At 46.7% G+C, this 20607-nt stretch overlaps 1 protein-coding gene across 1 annotated transcript in view; it reads left to right on the top strand.

The window, feature by feature from the left end:
* Nucleotides 1-657: 657 nt before the first annotated feature.
* MED12L (mediator complex subunit 12L) overlaps nucleotides 658-20607 on the top strand; it is a 995158-nt gene continuing 975208 nt past the window's right edge. The window contains exons 1-2 of the mRNA XM_077290760.1: nucleotides 658-977; nucleotides 15412-15529. Of these exons, the coding sequence (XP_077146875.1) occupies nucleotides 15431-15529 (99 nt within the window). The 5' untranslated portion in view covers nucleotides 658-977; nucleotides 15412-15430. The remainder of the gene's footprint in view (nucleotides 978-15411; nucleotides 15530-20607) is intronic.

Here is a 20607-nt window from a genome sequence, read left to right as displayed (position 1 = left end):
TATTTCTATTTTCTAGGGGCATCTCATAAAGAGAACCATTGTGTATATGCCCCATTTGGGAATATAGAAGTAAAAGAAGTTGTTCCTCACTCAGGTTCCTCTTCAGAGCCAGGCTAGAGAGCCATACCAAATAGTGCCTCTCCTTTTTGATGTCTCAGCAGTTTATCTCTTGATTTACCACACTGCAATACTACATTTCAGGGGTGGCCATATCATTGGTGAAACCAAGAATTAAGGGGACCACTTCCACATGGGCCCGTGTTGAATCAGTGGTAAAGGACTTACAATTTTTCAGTGTTTTTAATTTCCTGATAAATACACTATAAATTTTAGGTATTTTTCATAGCCATTTTTACGTGTAATTTTGTGGGGTTTTTTTTAATTATTATGATGTGTTTGTATTATGCATTTTTTTGTATGTTTAAGTCTTATAGGAAAAACACTAGAAATAAATGCTTTAGGCTTCCTCCCTATATATAATGAATTGTTTTATCATCTATACACTACATCTCAGAGTCACAGCACAATGACAATCAGACATTCCCACGGGCATCGTTGATTGAGGCGTAGCCGACACAAATTAGCATCCTTTACCTTTAATATCCTTGTGACGTGGCCAGCTGTGAAGTGGGTTGGAAGCCGGCAGCCTGACAGACGTCAGCCTGTGCAGCTGGAAGAACAAGTGCATGGTGGTGCCTTGATTATGAGAGGAGCTGGAGCTCTGCAAGCACTGCAGCACTCACTGGATCCCTCCCGGGGCCTGAGTTCTGCTCATTGACCTATTCTGCATTTCAGCTGTGAGCCCCGTCATCCCACGCCCCTGATGCACTAAGTGAGGGATGAATACAAGAGCAGCCCTGGAGTACCAGCATCTACAGCATGTACCGTATTACCGGTGACACCTACAAGTAACCTGACTAGGAGGTCTTCATATCACCAAGAGGCTGGAAACCTGTTCTACATAGCCTGAGGCCAAGGCAAGTAAAAGTGCACACACAATCCAGTAGCCGGTAGCATAAGTAGTTCACGCATGTCGTGTAGGAGTTAAAATTCTGCTTAGCAACTGCAGTCAAAAACTACTACAATAGTGCCATAGAATAATAAAGCCATGTAAGAGCTCGCTATTGTTAACTCTATCATGGCCTTATCAGAGCGGAAATAGTTTTAAAAAAAAAACCTTAGAACAATACACAGATTTAATTGCTACATTTACCGCTTGGAAAAACAGTCTGTATGGACCACAAGCTTCAGTCATGAGGTTTAGGACATTGTTTGCCAAGAATATTTCATAATTGAAAAAGATTTGTTAATGGAGAAAAATCCGTGGAGCCCACACGTTTCAGTGGTGTACAAGGTGGAATTTTTCAATTTTGATGATTTTGACCTCTTGGACCTACCCGTCGTGCAGAACTTCTGCAGAGCTGTAAGAACACAAGAACAAGCTACTGCTGTCAGTGGGCTGGATTGGTGGAGATTACTATTCTTTACTATTCGTTACTATTCTTGAAAAGTATAATGTTACAGGGTATATACTAGATTCCTTGTTAGGGTGTTGATCCAGGGATCTAGTCTGATTGCCGTACGTGGAGTCGGGAAGGAATTTTTTTCCCCATGGTGGAGCTTACTCTTTGCCACATGGGTTTATTTTGCCTTCCTCTGGATCAACATGTTAGGGCATGTTAGGTTAGGCTAGGGGTTGAACTAGATAGACTTAAAGTCTTCCTTCAACCTTAATAACTATGTTACTATGTTACTATGAGATTGAAAGCTGCCTCTGCCAGTGGGCTGGATCGGTGGAGATTGAAAGCTGCCGCTGCCAGAGGGCTGGATCAGTGGAGATTTAAAGCTGCCGCTGTCAGTGGGCTGGATCGAAGAAGATTGAAAGCTGCCGCTGTCAGTGGGCTGGATCGAAGAAGATTGAAAGCTGCCGCTGTCAGTGGGCTGGATCGAAGAAGATTGAAAGCTGCCGCTGTCAGTCGGCTGGATCGAAAGAGATTGAAAGCTGCCGCTGTCAGTGGGCAGGATCAGTGGAGATTGAAAGCTGCCTCTGTCAGTGGGCTGGATCAGTGGAGATTGAAAGCTGCCTCTGTCAGTGGGCTGGATCAGTGGAGATTGAAAGCTGCCGCTGTCAGTCAGCTGGATCAGTGGAGATTGAAAGCTGCCGCTGTCAGTCGGCTGGATCGAAAGAGATTGAAAGCTGCCGCTGTCAGTGGGCTGGATCAGTGGAGATTGAAAGCTGCGGCTGTCAGTGGGCTGGATCAGTGGAGATTGAAAGCTGCCTCTGTCAGTGGGCTGGATCAGTGGAGATTGAAAGCTGCTGCTGTCAGTGGGCTGGATCGGTGGAGATTGAAAGCTGCTGCTGTCAGTGGGCTGGATCGAAGGAGATTGAAAGCTGCCGCTGTCAGTGGGCTGGAGTGGAGGAGATTGAAAGCTGTCGCTGTCAGTGGGCTGGAGTGGAGGAGATTGAAAGCTGTCGCTGTCAGTGGGCTGGATCAGTGGAGATTGAAAGCTGTCGCTGTCAGTGGGCTGGAGTGGAGGAGATTGAAAGCTGTCGCTGTCAGTGGGCTGGAGTGGAGGAGATTGAAAGCTGTCGCTGTCAGTGGGCTGGAGTGGTGGAGATTGAAAGCTGTCGCTGTCAGTGGGCTGGAGTGGTGGAGATTGAAAGCTGCCACTGTCAGTGGGCTGGATTGAAGGAGATTGAAAGCTGCCGCTGTCAGTGGGCTGGAGCTCTAGAGATTGAATACATTTGGAATCATGAGCAGTTTCTCTCTTTAGTTGGACTCATAAAATGCTTATTTTAATATTAGAATTATGCAGCCATTCAGTCATGGATTTTCAAAGTAAGTACATTAGCCTCAGCCGGTCTAAGTAATGCATTTTATAATGTATGCAGTTTGTAATGAGAAATGTAGTGACATATCCACTTAAGATGCAATTGAACGGTGTTATGAGCATATATATTCACTATGATATACGGGGCGAAGAGCCAGATGTCTGCACATTGCATTAAAGATTCAGCCAAGGAAGCTGTATATCACTGTCTGAACTCCATATCTTATAAACCAATATTAGACACAGTGCCGGTATGTATTACTTGAACTAAGAAGTGATGGTAATGAAAACAGAAATGGTCTTCTCTTATGCTGTGTTACTATATCAGGATGTGTAACACCAGTAATATTACCTAATATTCCATATAATGAGATATAGTTATTCTAATATGTAGCTGATACTGTTACCTTTATCTTTCCCTTTGCCTATATAACCCCATCATATTCCACAGATATGTACACACGGTTACTATATACAAGTTACTTTTCCGCTTTACCTTTTGTAAGAGGTACACCACACGACATCTATATTATTAGAACCTCAGACTTATCTTCATTTTTATTTTATTCTGTTACATTACACATTTTTTTCTTAAATATAAATGAAAGAAAAAAAAACTAAGTATGTAAATTATATTTCCGAATGAAAACATCACCCATGGAGTTTAACCCCTTACTGACATATGACGTAACGGTATATCATATGCTGGCTCCCTGACTTTGATCAAGCTCGCATGCTGTGCCGACATCTTTCCCTGCACATGATGGCTGATTTAATAAGTCATCATGTGCCTCTAAGGCCTCTTTCACACTTCCGTCTTTCATTTTCCGTCATAATGCGTTGTTTTGTGAAAAAAACGGATCCTGCGAATTTGCCCTCTGGATGTGTTTTTTCTCATAGACTTGTATTAGCGACGGATTGCGATGCATGGCCACACGTTTCATCCGTCGTGCACTGGATCCGTCGGAATTTGTTGACACGTCGTCTGGAAAAAGCGTGCATTGAAACGTTTTTTGTCTGCGTCGGAAAATCGTGCCACGACGAATGAAAGCCTATGGATGCAGGATCCGTCGTAGTAAGTCACATGACAGAATCCAGCGCTGGATTCTGTTTTTTTATACTGGGCATGCTCCAAATCAGTATTTAGTAGCCAATTGGCCAGACAGCCCCAAATCTATATAAACCTGCCATGTGGCTTCATTCCTCAAGAAGCATAGAAGCAAGAAGCCTGCCAGCAACCTGCCTGATGGATAAATGCGTAGATGGTCACAATATTTGCTAGAACTCCTTCCATTTCTGCCACTTGCTCTACAAGCTCTCAAAGATGGGGTGTTAAAACACTCAATATATAGGTTTCCATTATTTTCCAGTAGCCAATCACATTTGGGAGCCTCCCATTTGGAGGTATGGAAAACAGATCCGTCAAAAAAAACAGATGAAATGGATGAAAAAAATGGATAAGATGGATGTAATGGATCCAGTTTTTTGACGGAACCGTCTAGCGGATCTGTCGAAAAACTGGATCCGTCGCATCCGTTTGACACTATTTTTGACGCATCTGTCGATACATCGCACCGACGGATTGTGACGGCCACCAGATGTGTGAAAGAGGCCTAACTGCTGCAGGTGGTGCAGAACTCCATCCAAGGCTAACATGTTAAGTCCCCTTGTCAATCTCTGACAGCAGCATTTAATACATGCCAAGAGGGCCGTGCATCATTTCATGCTTCGATGTTGTTATTGCAGTCGAGAGTCTGCTGAAGACCACTGTGCCAATCATTGCGATGCTCCTGAAATTCATAGGAGATTGTGATTTTAGCTACATGTATACATAGCAGTGCTGATGCACTGCTATGTGTAGAACGCTTGTTCAGAGGATTGCAGCTTCAAGTTCCCTGTGGGGACTATTAAATACAGGTAAAAATATGAAAAAAAATTAAAAACAAAGCTCAAATCAACTTCCTTTTACCCCATTAAAAATAAAACAATAAAAAATAAATTAAAAACCCACATATTTGGCATCGCTGCATTTGTAAAAGTCCTGTTTATCGAAATATAAAATAAATTAATCCATACGACATAACAAAATAAAAATCAAAACACCAGATTTAAGAGGCGATCAAAATATGTATCTATTCCCAAATGGTATCAGTAAAAACATCAGCTCAGGGAACAAAAAAAAAAGCCCTCACACAGCCCCAGATCCTAAAAAATGAAAATGGCAACAAAAGCAACATTTTTTTCTCTTACAAATTTCCAAACATTTTGTAACCAGTTAAACAAAAAAAAGAAACATGTTTGGTATCTGCGTATTTCAGCTGACCTGGGGAATCATATTGTAAGGTCAGTTTTACCATATAGTGAATATGCTAAATACAAAACCCAAAAAACAGTTGTGAAATTGAAGTTTTTTTCCAATTTTCACACATTTCCAGCAAAAAACAATCCTCAAAAAAACAAGCCCTCAAACGGCTACATTGACTGAAAAATAAAAAAGTTCTGGGAGGGAAAAAAAAACTGAAAAAACAAAACAAAACGGAAAATAGCCATGCATTTAATGAACACACATTTCAGTAGGCCAACATTTCGGATTTTAGAAACATTTTTCAAGCTGGTGTTATAAAGTATTCTAATTTACTGAGATAATGACTTTTGGGTTTTCATTGGCTGTAAGTAGTGTTGAGCATTCCGATACTGCAAATATCGGGTATCGGCCGATATTTGCGGTATTGGAATTCCGATACTGAGTTCCAATACTTTCTCAATATCGGATACCGGAATTGGAAGTTCCCATAATTCAATGAGCCAGTGTGATTTAATTCAGCCAATGAGGAATCCTAAGAAGTGTGGGCACATCCTGTTATGCATGTTAGGCATGTAAGTAAGGGCATGGCTGTGTTTGGCTGCTGAAATAATGTCATGATGAACTATAAAAGCCGCTGCCGCCATTTTGGGTTCACTCTGCTGTGAATTCAGTTAGGGACAGGACGCTGCTGTTCTGACTGAGGGATAGTTTGAGATAGCGATCTGCTTCATCGTGCTTTACCCAGGCTAATTTAGCAACCGCTGTGTGAGAACCTTGTTTTTGCCTTGAAGCGCTGTTCACGGGTGTCTGCAAGGTGTCTGTGGGAGTGCAGCTCACTCTTTAGTCTGGTCTGCAGCCACCGCTGGCTGTAGTCATCTCAGAGTGCGTCACGGCCTCATACCGTTCCATTGTCCTTTTTTCAATTACTGCAGCCTGCTGCACATTTTTTCAGATTTATCCTATTAGTGGGTTTCCATCCGTATCCTGCTAGATTGTGGAAAAACACTATATAGGATTACATAGAAGAGCTTTTTTTGGCCTTGCAGCACTGTTCACGGCTGTCTGCAAGGTCTGTGTGTGAGTGCAGCTCACGCTGTAGCCTGTTCTGCTGCCACAGCTGGTTGTAGTCAGCTCAGCGTGCATCACTGCCTCATAACGTTCCATTGTCCTTTTTTGAATTAGTGCTGCCTGTTGCACATTTTTTCAGATTTATCCTATTAGTGGGTTTCCATCCGTATCCTGCTAGATTGTGGAAAAACACTATATAGGATTACATAGAGGAGCTTTTTTTGGCCTTGCAGCGCTGTTCACGGCTGTCTGCAAGGTCTGTGTGTGAGTGCAGCTCACGCTGTAGCCTGTTCTGCCACCACAGCTGGTTGTAGTCAGCTCAGCGTGCGTCACTCCCTCATACCGTTCCATTGTCCTTTTTTCAATTAGTGCTGCCTGTTGCACTTTTTTTCAGATTTATCCTATTAGTGGGTTTCCATCCGTATCCTGATAAATTGTGGAAAAACACTATATAGGATTACAAAGAGGAGATTTTTTTGGCCTTGCAGCGCTGTTCACGGCTGTCTGCAAGGCCTGTGTGTGAGTGCAGCTCACGCTGTAGCCTGTTCTGCCGCCACAGCTGGTTGTTGTCAGCTCAGTGTGCATCACTGCCTTATACCGTTCCATTGTCCTTTTTTCAATTAGTGCTGCCTGTTGCATATTTTTTCAGATTTATCCTATTAGTGGGTTTCCATCCGTATCCTGCTAGATTGTGGAAAAACACTATATAGGATTACATAGAGGAGCTTTTTTTGGCCTTGCAGCGCTGTTCACGGCTGTCTGCAAGGTCTCTGTGTGAGTGCAGCTCACGCTGCAGCCTGTTCTGCGAAAAAACCAAAAAGTTAATAAAGTTCACCAAACACTCCACTTTACAGTTGTGTAGGCCACATTAGTTCATATTAAAGTGTAGACCACACTTTATAAAATTAGTGTTTCTTATACCTGTTAGCAGCTCTTCAGGAATAAGCACACTAAGCCCTTAGTACTTTTTTGCCTATCTTTATCAGTCTACCAAGATGAAGAAGGCAGGGAGTAAGGCACGTGGTCGTGGGCGTGGAGTTTCTGCAGGGAGAGGACGTGGGGATTCTGTGCCTGCTGCGGGCACTGGTGACTCATCATCATCCCCCAGTTTTAGCAGGGAACAGTCCTTCATGCGCAGATTTGTAGGAGCTCGCCGTACCCCACTGCTGCGAGACGAACAAATTGAAGCCGTTGTCGGATGGATGGCAGCTAACGCATCGACTTCAATTAGTGCCACATCCTCTCAGGCACAGAGCACTGAAGAACCCATCTTTCTCTTCACCACCTGCCAAATTGCCCAGGCAGTCAGAGAGCCCTGTACAGGAGCCATCTCTACTTCTGTTCTCTAAATCTCTTGGCTTGGAAAGAGGGGGCCAGCCAAGCAGCATTCGAGAAATGGAAGAAGAGCCAGTATGCAGTGATGTCCAACTGCTTTGTCTCTCTGAATCTGAAGAGGCGGGTGGGCCAGTGCTTCCGGTCAGCACACCTCAGTACGCATGTGATGATGAGACTCAGGTGCCACTTTCTGGTGTGTACTGTACTGCCAAGACTACCCAGGAGAAGCAGTTGTGGAAGAGGGTAGTGTAGATGATGAGGTCCTTGACCCATCATGGCGTGAGGTACAGGAAGGTGGTGGGAGCAGCTCTTAGGAAGAGATTCCCTTAACGGCCCAAAAAGGAGGGAGGGGGAAGACTGCGTTGCCTGTAGCCTCCACTTCGGCACCCATTAGGAGCATGCCTCTTCCAAAAGCCAAAACAGGTGCTCCCAAGACTTGCAGTGCCTGGTCCTTTTTTGACACAGTTGCAGATGACATTTGCTTAGTCAAATGCAAGCTGTGTAATCAGAAAGTCAAAAGAGGGAAAAGTGCCAGCAACCTCAATACCACAAATATGTGGAAATATGTGCGGACCAAGCACGTGGTGGAGTTACAAAAACACACTGAAGACCTAGGCCAACCTACAGCGGCACCTACCACCTCTTCAGCTCGTGTTGCAGCCTCTTCCTCCAGCTCACACACAGCTGGTTCGGCTTCCTCACAGGATCGCCATGGAAGAACCTCTGGCACTGTTGTACAGAGACCCAGTATAATTCCACCCACAGCACCACGTTCCCTGTCATCCTCACATTCTCAGCCCAGTCTACAGCCATCGGTAGCACAGGCATGGGAGAAAAGGTGGCCATTCTCAGCAAACCATCCCCGAGCACAGGCTCTGAATGCTGGCATTGCAAAACTACTGTCCCTTGAAATACTGTCATTCAGGCTGGTGGAGACTGACACCTTCCGTAACTTGATGGCATTGGCAGTCCCACAATACAACGTGCCCAGCCACTTTTATTTCGGCAGGCAAGCCGTCCCTGCCCTGCAAAAGGCAACTCCTTGCCAACTCCAAGGATTGCAGGAATCCAGTCTGTACACATTGACTCCTCCTCATACTCCAGTTCCTCTGAATCAGCGCTGCAGGAGCCGTCACAGTCCACCTCCACATGGACCCGTGAACGCTTACCTGTTACGACCGATATGAGCACAGCCGTGGCCAAATGTCAACAGGCCATATTGAAATTAATTTCTTTGGGGAATCGAAGCCACACAGCGCAAGAGCTCTGGAATGCCATCAAGCAGGAGAGCGACGTGTGGTTTGTGCCAGCGAATCTCCAGCCAGGCATGGTAGTGTGTGACAATGGCCGAAATCTGGTGGCAGCTCTGGGCCTAGGCAACCTCACTCACATCCCATGTGCTCAACTTGGTTGTGCAGAGTTTTTTGAGGGACTATCCGGATCTTGATGCACTGCTGCACAAGGTCCGCCTAGAGTGTGCTCACTTGCAGCGTTTCAGCATGGCAAGATCGCGCATTGCAGCTCTGCAGCGCCGATTCCGCCTTCCGGAACATCGCATCATATGTGACCTACCCACCAGGTGGAATTCAACGTTACATATGTTGGAGCGGTTGTGTGAGCAGCAGCCAGCAGTAATGGAGTACCAGCTGCATCAGGCGCAAAGAAGTCGCACTGCGCGCTGTTCAGACTTCACAACCACTGAGTGGGCCACTATGAAGGACATCTGCCAAGTTTTGCGTGCCTTCGATGATTCCACGCGGATGGCGAGTGCAGATGAAGCACTAGTCAGCATGACTGTCCCCCTTATCTCTTATCTGCCTGCTTCAACAAACACTGCAAGCGCTTAGGGAGAAGGTTGTGGAAGAGGTGGAAGATGAGGAGTCACAAAGGCCATCTGCTTCTGGACGATCTGCGCAACATGGTTCCTCACAAAGGCCTAGGCAGGGGACACTTTGTGAGTTTTGTGAGGAGGATGAGGAGTCAAATGAGGAGGAAGACATCTGTCCAGAGGAAGGAGTTACACAATGCTCCAGTAGTCAGTATGTAGAGCGAAGGTGAGGTGATGCAGAGCAGGCAGAGATCACGCCTGAAGCAGGGGACAGCGTTTCTTGGCCAGTTGGCAGTCTGCAGCACGGTTGATTTCATGCTGCAGTGCCTGAAAAACGACCGCCGCATCGCCCACATTCTCAACACGACTGATTATTGGGTGTACACCCTCCTAGATCCTCGCTACCGGGACAACTTACAAAGCCTCATAACACCGTTGAACCGGGAGCGTAAAATGCGGGAGTACCAAGACACACTGGTGCATTCCATCATCTTCTCCAGTACAACCGAAAGCAGTGCTGCTATTGCTTTACAAAGCAGCTCAGTGCGTCGAGGCAGTGGAGGAAGCTCTGCACAAACAGGGAGCAGAAGCAGTGCCTCAGCACAAGGCAAGACCAGTATGGCCCAACTGTGGCAAAGTTTTGTGTGCCCGCCACAAATGTCTACACCATCACAGACGGCTCCAGTCAGCAGGAGGCAACGTTTCCGTCAGATGGTGACACTACATGTCTTGCCCTCTCAGTGTACTCCCAGATGGCTCTTCCCCTTTCAAGTTTTGGGTCTCTAAGCTGGATACATGGCCATAGCTTAGCCAGTATGCATTGGAGGTGCTGGCTTGCCCTGCTGCTAGTGTATTATCGGAACGCGTCATTAGTGCCGCATGTGGTGTACTAACAAACCGTTGCATGCGACTATCCTCCGATAACATTTACCGGCTTACTTTTCTGAAAATGAACAAGGCCTGGATCTCGCAGGAATTTGCCACTCCTCTTCCAGATTAAATAATTGGTTGGCAACAGTATCCAGGTCTCATGTTGTGTTCATGTTTCTACCACCTGAACTGCAATCCCTGGGCTCCAACACCGCCAGTTGCTGCTCGGAAGTGCCGTCTGGACTGTCAACACATGACCCAGTGTTATTGGGGTTCAGTAATGTCAGCTGATCCCCTGCTGTATATCCGGCAATGCCTCCACTCTGCTTCTCCTGCATTCCTTGGGCTCCAACAACGCCAGTAGCTGCTCGGAAGTGCCGTCTGCACAGTCAACACTTGCTCCTCTGTTATTGGGGTTCAGTAACATCAGCTGATCCCCTGCCGTGTATCCGGCAATGCCTCCACTCTGCCTCTCCTGCATTCCCTGGGCTCCAACATCACCAGTTGCTGCTCGGAAGTGCTGTCTGCACAGAGAAAAACACTAGCTCCTGTGTTAGTGGGGTTCAGAAACGTCAGCTGCTCCCCTGCTGTGTATCCGGCAATTGCTCCTGCTCCCTCCACATTCACACAACTTCAGATATTAAACTTGCTCCAATTAGGCTTCGGCCTACACCCTGATTGACCCTGGGCTCCAAAACCGACAGTTGCTGCTCGGAAGTGCTGTCTGCACAGTCAACGCCTGCTCCAGTGTTATTGGTGTTCAGTAATGCCAGCTGCTCCCCTGCTGTGTGTGCGGCAATTTCTGCCATCAGTTTCTAGCATTGACCCTGGGCTCCAACACCGCCAGTTGCTGCCCGGAAGTGCTGTCTGCACAGTCAACACCTGCTCCAGTGTTATTGGTGTTCAGTAATGCCAGCTGCTCCCCTGCTGTGTGTGCGGCAATTTCTGCCATCAGTTTCTAGCATTGACCCTGGGCTCCAACACCGCCAGTTGCTGCCCAGAAGTGCTGTCTGAACAGTCAACACCTGCTCCAGTGTTATTGGGGTTCAGTAACGCCAGCTGATCCCCTGCTGTGTGTTCGCAAATTTCTCCTGCTCCCTCCACACTCTTACTACTACAGAAATTAAAGGGAACCTGTCTACCCCCCAGACGTTTGTAACCAAAAGAGCCACCTTGTGCAGCACTAATGCTGCACAAGGAAAAGGTGGCTCTTTTAGTTATGCTCCTTGCACACGCTGAACTAAACACTTATAAAATGTGTCTCCTCATACCGTGAAAGTCACGGAGGCGGGACTTTCCTTCCTAATCAGACGCGGCAAAGCTGTCATTCATACCCCCTTGGCACCGTGCGCTGCCTCCTGAGCGTTGTTTGAATCTGTCCCAGAGCTTGCGCTGTTATGTTATTCCTTGGCCATGCGCAGTTAGCGCTGCCCATCTTCTGACATCATTTGATGTCAGGCTGACCGCACCTGTGCTGCCGCGCTGCCCGAGATCTCGCCCCGCAGTGTCTTCTGGTTTATGCACACTGCGGGGCTGGGATTCATGGCCATGCGCAGTGCATATCTTCGCCTCTCACTCATCTCCCTCCGCCTTCTTCAGACTGTGCGGTGTCAGCTGACCCCTAATCGCTGTGGCATGTGCAAGGGGGTATGAATGACAGCTGTGCTGCATCTGATTAGGAAGGAAAGTCACGCCTCCGGGACGGTTTCACGGTATGAGGGGGCACATTTTATTATAATTGTTAACTTCAGTGTGTGCAAGGAGCATAAGTAAAAGAGCCACCTTGTCTTTGTGCTGCACAAGGTGGCTCTTTTAGTTACAAACGCCGGGGGGGGGGGGGTTAAAGGTTCCCTTTCAACTTTCTCCAAATAGGCCTCAGCCTACACTCTGCTTCTCCTGTAATCCCTGGGCTCCAACACCGCCAGTTGATGCTCAGAAGTGTCTTTGGCATGGGTACTCCCTCTTGCCCAGCCTGGTTCCAGCACGCCAGCCGTTTCCGGGTAGTGTCAAGGTCACTTTGAGTCCAACACATTGTCCTGTCGGGTTGGGGTCGGGTTAGCCAACTCTATGGTGCCTGCAGTTTAGGTGCTTCCTATGTGGGCTGCGGGAACTGGCAATCAAGGCTGGTTCCGTAGTGCAAATACAACAAGCTCCCCCTGTAGGACTGTGGGTTTTCGGTAACTCTGGCCGGCTCGCGGCCTAGCAATTTTTTTTTCATGTGGACCTTCTAATAGCTATCTGAGTACCAGCACCATTAGCTGGTTCTTTGGAAGACAATCTTGAATACGTCCCCCTGGTTCCAGTACCGTCAGCTGGTTCCGGGCAGAGCCTTTGGCTTAGGTGCCTCCTTCTGAGTATCCGAGTTCCACCAACGACTGGTGATCCATGGTAGTGCTTTCTGGCACAGGTACCTCATGCTTAGTAACCGGGTTTCAGTATCGTCAGCTGGTCCTCGGTAGTTCCATTGGCTCTTGTACCTTCTGCTACCCATCCGGGTTCCAGTACCGTCAGCTGGTTCTTGGCAGTGTCTTTTGCTCTTGTACCATCTGCTCTCCATCCTGGTTCCAGTACCGTCAGCTGGTTCCGGGCAGAGCCTTTGGCTTAGATGCCTCCTTCTGGGTATCCGAGTTCCACCAACGTCAGGTGGTCCTTGGTAGTGCTTTCTGGCACGGGTACCTCCTGCTTAATAACCGGGTTCCAGTACCGTCAACTGGTCATCGGTTGTTCCATTGGCTCTTGTACCTTCGGGTAGCCATCTGGGTTCCAGTACCGTCAGCTGTTTCTCGGCAGTTCCTCAGCCTTCTTGTACCTTCTTGCTAATCGCTCTGGATCTCCCTGACGATGACCCTAAATACGATGACCCTGAAGAGCACCCTGAAGAAGACGACGACCCCAGAGATGATGACCCCGGAGACGACCACCCTGAAGACCACCCCAAAGAAGACAACGACCCTGGAGACGACGACCCTGGAGACAATGACCCTGAAGACCAAGAAGCAGAAGAGCAAGAAGCTGCAGAACAAAAAGCAGAAGTAAAATTATTAGTAAATTATAAGCAGAAGAAGACTAAGCAGTGTATGGGGGTGAGTCCATTCCTCCTGGTGCCCCTGGAAAAAACCTGCTGCTGCAGGCCAAACTGAACGCGGACAAATCCTGTTGTAAATCTTTAGGGACAGGCAGAACGGAAGGTGTAATCTTCAAACTTTTATAGATAACAACTACAGGAATGCCTGTCACAAATAAGAATGTGATGAAGAAGAAGAAGATGAAGAAGTAGAATATGAAGAAGAATAATAGTTGAATAAGAAGAATATGAAGAATGTAAAAAAAGAATAATAGGAAGAAGGTCAAGAAGAAGATGAATAAGGTGAAGAAGAAGTTGATGAAAAAGATAATGAAGGAGAAAGTGTGGGAAAAGTAAAAAAGAAGGTAAAGAGCATGGAAGTAGTGAAACATAAATATCTGACAAAATATATAAAATCTTAACATAGTCAATATCTTTGTATCTCTGAACGTCTTTAAAAAAAAAATTAATTCCCGATATTCCATTTGATTGGGCTAAACCTCTATGCCTTTAATGTCTACTCCACCTCCCCCAGTACATCCTACATTATTCTTAGTTGTTTTCCTTCATGTAGAATTAACCTACAAGGAAAGAAAGGGTTTATTTTAATTCCGATATTTTTGTTTCATTGACTTGCATTGATATCGGGTATCGGTATCGGCGATATACGATATTATTGGGATATCGGCCGTTCCAATCCGATACCGATATTTCCGAATATCGGAAGGTATCGCTCAACACTAGCTGTAAGCCATAATCATCAACATTAACAGAAATAAACACTTGAAATAGATCACTCTGTTTGTAATGATGCTATATAATATAAGAGTTTCACTTTTTGTATTGAAGAACTGAAATAAATTAACTTTTTGATGATATTCTAATTTTGTGAGATGCATCTGTAGTATTAGTATAGGTAAATAATGGCAGCATCCACCAGAAAGTGTAGTGGTTCCACAATAATGAATAGCGTAGACAAACCAAGGATCCTGTCATGGAGCTTAGAGATCAACTAAAAGCACTATATTGCAATGATATGTTCTGTAGCAATAGGACAGCCATATGAGGAAGATGAGAATACCTGGTGAGAGACACACAGTGTGGCCTACAGCTGATCAGAAACAAAAGTAGCCTGTATATGAGTAGGCACACAGGGGTGCAATACCTGATGGCCCGGAGAGAAAATGAATGCAGATCAGATGTAATATGAAGGCAATACGTATGACACATGAGAGAAAAAACTGTTTGTTGTACATGGAAGTAAAAAAAAAAAAAGATACTGATGTGTGAATGTAGCTTTAGGCGGCTACACTGATCCACAGTGAAAGCGATTGTGGAGACATTTCATTAAGACTGCCGTAACGTGTGTGGGTCTTGGTGAAGCATTCGTAGTGACCTGATTCATTCAGTGGCACCGCTTAATGAATCAAGCGCATCAGGAACCCAGCATGCGCCATCACCAGTAATGTAAGTCTGGCATACTACATCTTTGGAGTAATAAACGCCACTTTAGTGGCATAACTTCTGCTGAATTTGATAGGCGGATCTGACCATGCCATGCCCCGCACATGTCTCACCCACATCTCACCCTCATTGGCGCAGCTGGCAGGGGCCGGCATGTAGAAGCCAAAAGTCATAATACTTTTGCTCCACTGCTGAGTTGTGCAAAATGTACTGCGCCTTATCAAGGTGTTTGTGGGAGATTTCTGCCATAAGCACCTTAATGAATCACCCCCATTATCTTCAGATGTAGAAGATGTAGCACAGATACAAATCATCCAGGCATGCCTGCCAAAGTACTGCCAGGGCACAGAGACAACTCATCCAAGAAACCGCTAAGCATTCTAAAAGAGTATACAAAGTAGAGCGGGACACAGCTAACGGCATAGTTCATGAGCCCCGGCAAAGACTGGATTTATGGGCAACATGAACTTGAAAATCATCTTCCCATCATAGTAAAATTAATTGTTGACTTTTTTAAAAAATACATTTTTAGGAACACTATGGAATGCGAAAAATAGGTTATCACTGTACGTATGAACTGGTGTCTATTGTCAGATTTAGTAAAAAACTGTCCAGTCGTCTAAAGATGTCTTTGTCTCATTCCAGCACGTTATCATGAAAGATTATGGCTGCTTTGGGGATTCTTAGCTATGAACAAAGACCTCTGAAAAGACCTCGGCTTGGACCCCCGGATGTCTACCCACAGGATGCCAAGCAGAAAGAGGTGAGTGTTGTTTTCTACATTCATGAGATCCTGGGGAACAGTTATGCTTCAAATTTATTAAAACTATCTAAAACAGAAAAGTGTCTCCTACCCATAGCAACCAATCACAGCACAGCTTTCATTTTCGCAGAGCAGTTTTAGGAAAGTCTGCGCTCTGGTTGCTGTGAGTAATGATTTGAGTTTTTAATTTTTTACGGTTTCGATAGATGTCTTAAATGTCAATTTGTATCAGAAATATAACACTAGTGGAGAGGTCTTAAAACTGGTGCACATAAAAAAGTGGACTAGTTTTCTATGGCGACCAATGAGGTTATGACTTTTATTTTCCAATGTGCCTCTAAATCTGAACAAGTAGAAGAGGAAACTGATTGTCATGGGCAGCAGGTCTAGTTTTGTTCTTCACCAGATCTTCCTCAATATTCCTAAAAAGAAGTTGTATTGCCACATTAGTCATAGGTAGTGTAATCACGAGAAACATTGATATTATGCTCTGACTATCTGCAGGAAATGTGTATTTCTTCAAACTACTACTCAGGCTGCCGTCACACTAGCAATATTTTGTCAGTATTTCACATCAGTATTTGTAAGCCAAAACTAGGAGTGGGTGTTAAATGCAGAAGTGATGCATATGTTTCTATTATACTTTTCCTCTAATTGTTCCACTCCTGGTTTTGGCTTACAAATACTGATGTAAAATACTGACCAAATTCTGCTAGTGTGACGGCAGCCTCATACTTACCATCAACATTCTTGTTGGTACATATGGTGTGCCCAGGGCCGTATTTAGAGTTTCTGCTGCCCTAGGTACTTTTAGTGCTGCGTCCCCCATTGGTGAGTATGACACTATCGGCAGTGAATTTGCCATAAATCGCAGATGTGAAAGTAACCTTTTGCAGCAGATCCGGCAGTTTTTCCGCATCTGCCACGTAACGGATCACTTACGGCAACACTGCGTTCAGCCTCATTCATTCCCTATGGGACTTGCGGACATGTGCGGCACTTGCGGCACTTGCGGTTTTGCAGCGATCCGGCAAATGCGGCACTTGCAGCAATGGAAAAAAACACTGCTAGCAGTGTTTTTTTGTCTCACCGCAAGTGCAAACCCGCAAGTGCGGCACATATCCGCAAGTAGCCATCACTACCTGTCCCTGCACATTGCTAGCTCATCCCTAACCATCCCTCCCTGACCTAAAATTACACTATAAAGCTTTAGAAAAACAATTTATTACCTCACATATTCCTATGATAATGAGGGCTCCAGGCTACGGCGTAGACTGGGATGGGCAGTCTCCGGGTCTCCATCCAATCTCTGTGCACACCCTCAGTCCCTGCCTCACTGCCTGTGCTGCACTGTGCACAGACATCCCTCTACTGGACCTGGTAATTGCCGCTCACAGTAGCATACCGGCAGAGGTGTATGTTGGTTTTCTGGCACCCGGGGAAAGAATTTATTTTGGATCCCCCCCAGCACACATGCTATTTGCACACTTAGTCATGTACCCACGAGCTGCTCTCCCTAATGCTCTCAATGTTCAGTGAAAAACAGAGAAGCAGAAGAGAAGCTCGTTGTCACAGGACCACAAGTATCATAGTCACATATGAGTGATGTGTCCATGTGACGACTACTGGAACCTGCAGAGCCGAATCCTGACATAGCAGGCTTCTGAAATCTCACAATGAATGCACTGCACACTTTTAGGATTCTCCCTTGCCGGTGGACAGTCATGTCAGCACAAGCATGTGATTTGTATACTTCTGACCACATTCCGACTAGACGTGCCCGGCCTCACTCAGTTCATTATCATTGAGTTAGGCCACACATGTCTAGTCAGCACGGGACTAGTGTTGAGTGATACCGTCCGATACTTGAAAGTATCGGTATCGGAAAGTATCGGCCGATACCGGCAAAGTATCGGATCTGATCCGATACCGATACCCGATACCAATACAAATCAATGGGACTCAAGTATCGGAAGGTATCTCCTTTCCATACTGGCCCCCTCTTCACACTGTCCTCTCATACTCTGTCCCCCCTATAGGGCCCAGAATTTGTACTGTACTCTCTCATCACACTCCCCCTCCCTTGGTATACTGTCCCCTCCTGGCTGTGCCCTTACACTGTCCCCCATGCTATGCCCCCACTACTCAGGTTCTATTCTGTGCCCACTCACTTTTCTCCCCCCATACTGTCTCTTCACACTATTCCCCTCCCTCCTCATACTGTCTCCTCTCACATCCCTCCTGTTCACCATATTGTCTCCTCATATATTTACCCCCTCACTTTCTATACTGCCTGCTCACCTGACTCCCCATACTGTGTCTGCACACATCCCATCACACTCACTCCCCATACTCTGTCCACATCAATTTTTCACATTGTTACTCGTACTGTGTCAGCATACATTCCCCCGTTCGCTCCCCATACTATCTGCACCCATCCCCCTTACTGTTTCCTCATATATGCCCCCATTCCCCAGTACTGTTTCCTCATACATGCCCCCCATTCCCCAGTAATGTTTCCTCATACATGCCCCCATTGCCCATACATGCCCCCCATTCCCCAGTACTGTTTCCTCATACATAACCCCCATTCCCCCGTACTGTTTTCTCATACATACCCCCATTGCCCATACATGCCCCCCATTCCCCAGTGCTGTTTCCTCATACATGCCCCCCATTTCCCTGTACTGTTACCCCATCTCCCCTTTGCTCTTCATTTTGTGCCCTCAAATATCCCCCACACATTAAATCCCCATCCCCACTCCAATTCTCCCCACACATAATAAATCCCCCTATCCTCACTCAAATTGTCCCACCACACATAATAAATCCCCCTATCCTCACTCCAATTGTCCTCACACACAATAAATCCCACCATCTCCACTCCAATTGTTCCCACACATAATAAATCCCCTCATCCCCACTCAAACTCTCCACACACATAATAAATCCCCCCATCCCCACTCAAATTGTCCCCCCTCCCATCTTGTATGTGTGGCTCAGCTCCCACTCTCATTCTTGTATGTATGGCTCAGCTCTCCCCCATCTTGCATGAATTGCTCAGCTCTCCCCCATCTTGTATGTATGGCTCAGCTCCCATCTTGTATGAATGGCTCAGCTTCCCCCCTCCCATCTTGTATGTATGGCTCAGCTTCCCCCCTCCCATCTTGTATGAATGGCTCAGCTCAGCTTCCGCCCCTCCCATCTTGTAGAAATGGCTCAGCTTCCCCCCCACTCCCATCTTGTATGAATGGCTCAGCTCAGCTTCCTCCCTCCCATCTTGTATGAATGGCCCAGCTTCCCCCATCTCATCTTGTATGAATGGCTCAGCTCAGTTCCCTCCTCCCATTTTGTATGAATGGCTCAGCTCAGCTTCCCCCCTCCCATCTTGTATGAATGGCTCAGCTCAGCTTCCTCCCATCTTGTATGAATGTCTCAGCTCAGTTCCCCCCTCCCATCTTGTATGTATGGCTCAGCTTTCCCCCCATCTTGTATGTATGGCTCAGCTTCCCCCTTCCCATCTTGTATGAATAGCTCAGCTTACCCCCTTCCCATCTGGTATGAATAGCTCAGCTTCCCCCTCTCATCTTGTATGTATGGCTCAGCTTCCCCCCTCCCATCTTGCATTTATGGCTCAGCTTTATCCCCCTCCCATCTTGTGTGAATGGCTCAGCTCAGCTTCCCCCATCCCATCTTGTAAAAATAGCTCAGCTCAGCTCCCCCCACTCCCATCTTGCATGAATGGATCAGCTCAGTTTCCCCCCCTCCCACCTTGTATGAATGGCTCAGCTCAACTCCCCCCCCCTCCCATCTTGTATGAATGGCTCAGCTCAGCTTCCCCCCACCCATCTTGTATGAATGGCTCAGCTCAGCTTCCCCCCTCCCATCTTGTATGAATGGCTCAGCTCAACTCCCCCCCCTCCCATCTTGCATGAATGGCTCAGCTTCCCCCCTCCCATCTTGTATGAATAGCTCAGCTCAGCTTCCCCCCTCCCATCTTGTATGAATGGCTCAACTCAGCTTCCCCCCTCCCATCTTGTATGAATGACTCAGCTCAGCTTCCCCCTTCCCATCTTGTATGAATGGCTCAGCTTCCCCCCATCTTCTATGAATGGCTCACCTTCCCCCCTCCCATCTTGTTTGAATGGCTCAGCTCAGCTTCCCCCTCTTTTCTTGTATGAATGGCTCAGCTCAGCTTCCCCCCTCCCATCTTGTATGAATGGCTCAGCTTCCCCCTCATTTCTTGTATGAATGGCTCAGCTCAACTTCCCCCCCCCTCCCATCTTGTATGAATGGCTCAGCTCAGCCTCCCCCCTCCCGCTCCCATCTTGCATGCATGGCTCACTCCCCCATCCTCCTCCCATCCTCCCTCTGCCCTCCTTCATCCTCCCCCCGTCCTCCCTGGCTGTCCTACTCACCTTTCCCACACCGAGCCGAACATCCCTCCATCTCTGTCCTAGCGCTGCAGCATCTTCCTGCGTGAGCAGTCATGTGGTACTGCTCATTAAGGTGATGAATATGCATACATATTCATCACCTTAATGAGCGGTAGCACGTGACCGCTTACACAGGACGAGCTGCAGATGCTGAGATGAGGCATCGCTGGAGTAGGGTGAGTATGACGTCCTCAAGCGGGCGGGCACGTGGGGGGTGGGGTGAGGTGGTAGGCGGGAGGAGACCCCGGACTTTAATAAAAAAAAAAAACCCAGAACAAAACACACAGCCAGAATAAAATCCTTTAATTGAAATAATCACATAGACTCCTTTATTGAATCTTAATTTACCATACTTACTGCATCGCGTAATCCCCGACTCCCTCGATCTCCTGCAATAAAAATAAAATAATAAACCAACATAAATACTCCCTGTCTGCTGTAGTCCATTTACCAAGTGTCCCACGATGATCTCACGTGTAGAACAGTCACATCGGGAGATGTGACAGCTCTACCCGGCCTCCGTTGATACACTGCGGGAGCAATTATGTCCTGTCAGTGTATCACTGAGAGTTCACCAGAGTTCGTGCTCTCACTTGCGGCACCACTGCGTGAGAATTTTCTCACGCAGCGGTGCCGCAAGTG

Source organism: Ranitomeya variabilis, chromosome 2 (assembly GCF_051348905.1).
Source record: "Ranitomeya variabilis isolate aRanVar5 chromosome 2, aRanVar5.hap1, whole genome shotgun sequence".
Lineage (NCBI taxonomy): Eukaryota > Metazoa > Chordata > Amphibia > Anura > Dendrobatidae > Ranitomeya > Ranitomeya variabilis.
This window is presented reverse-complemented; position numbering and strand designations above follow the sequence as displayed.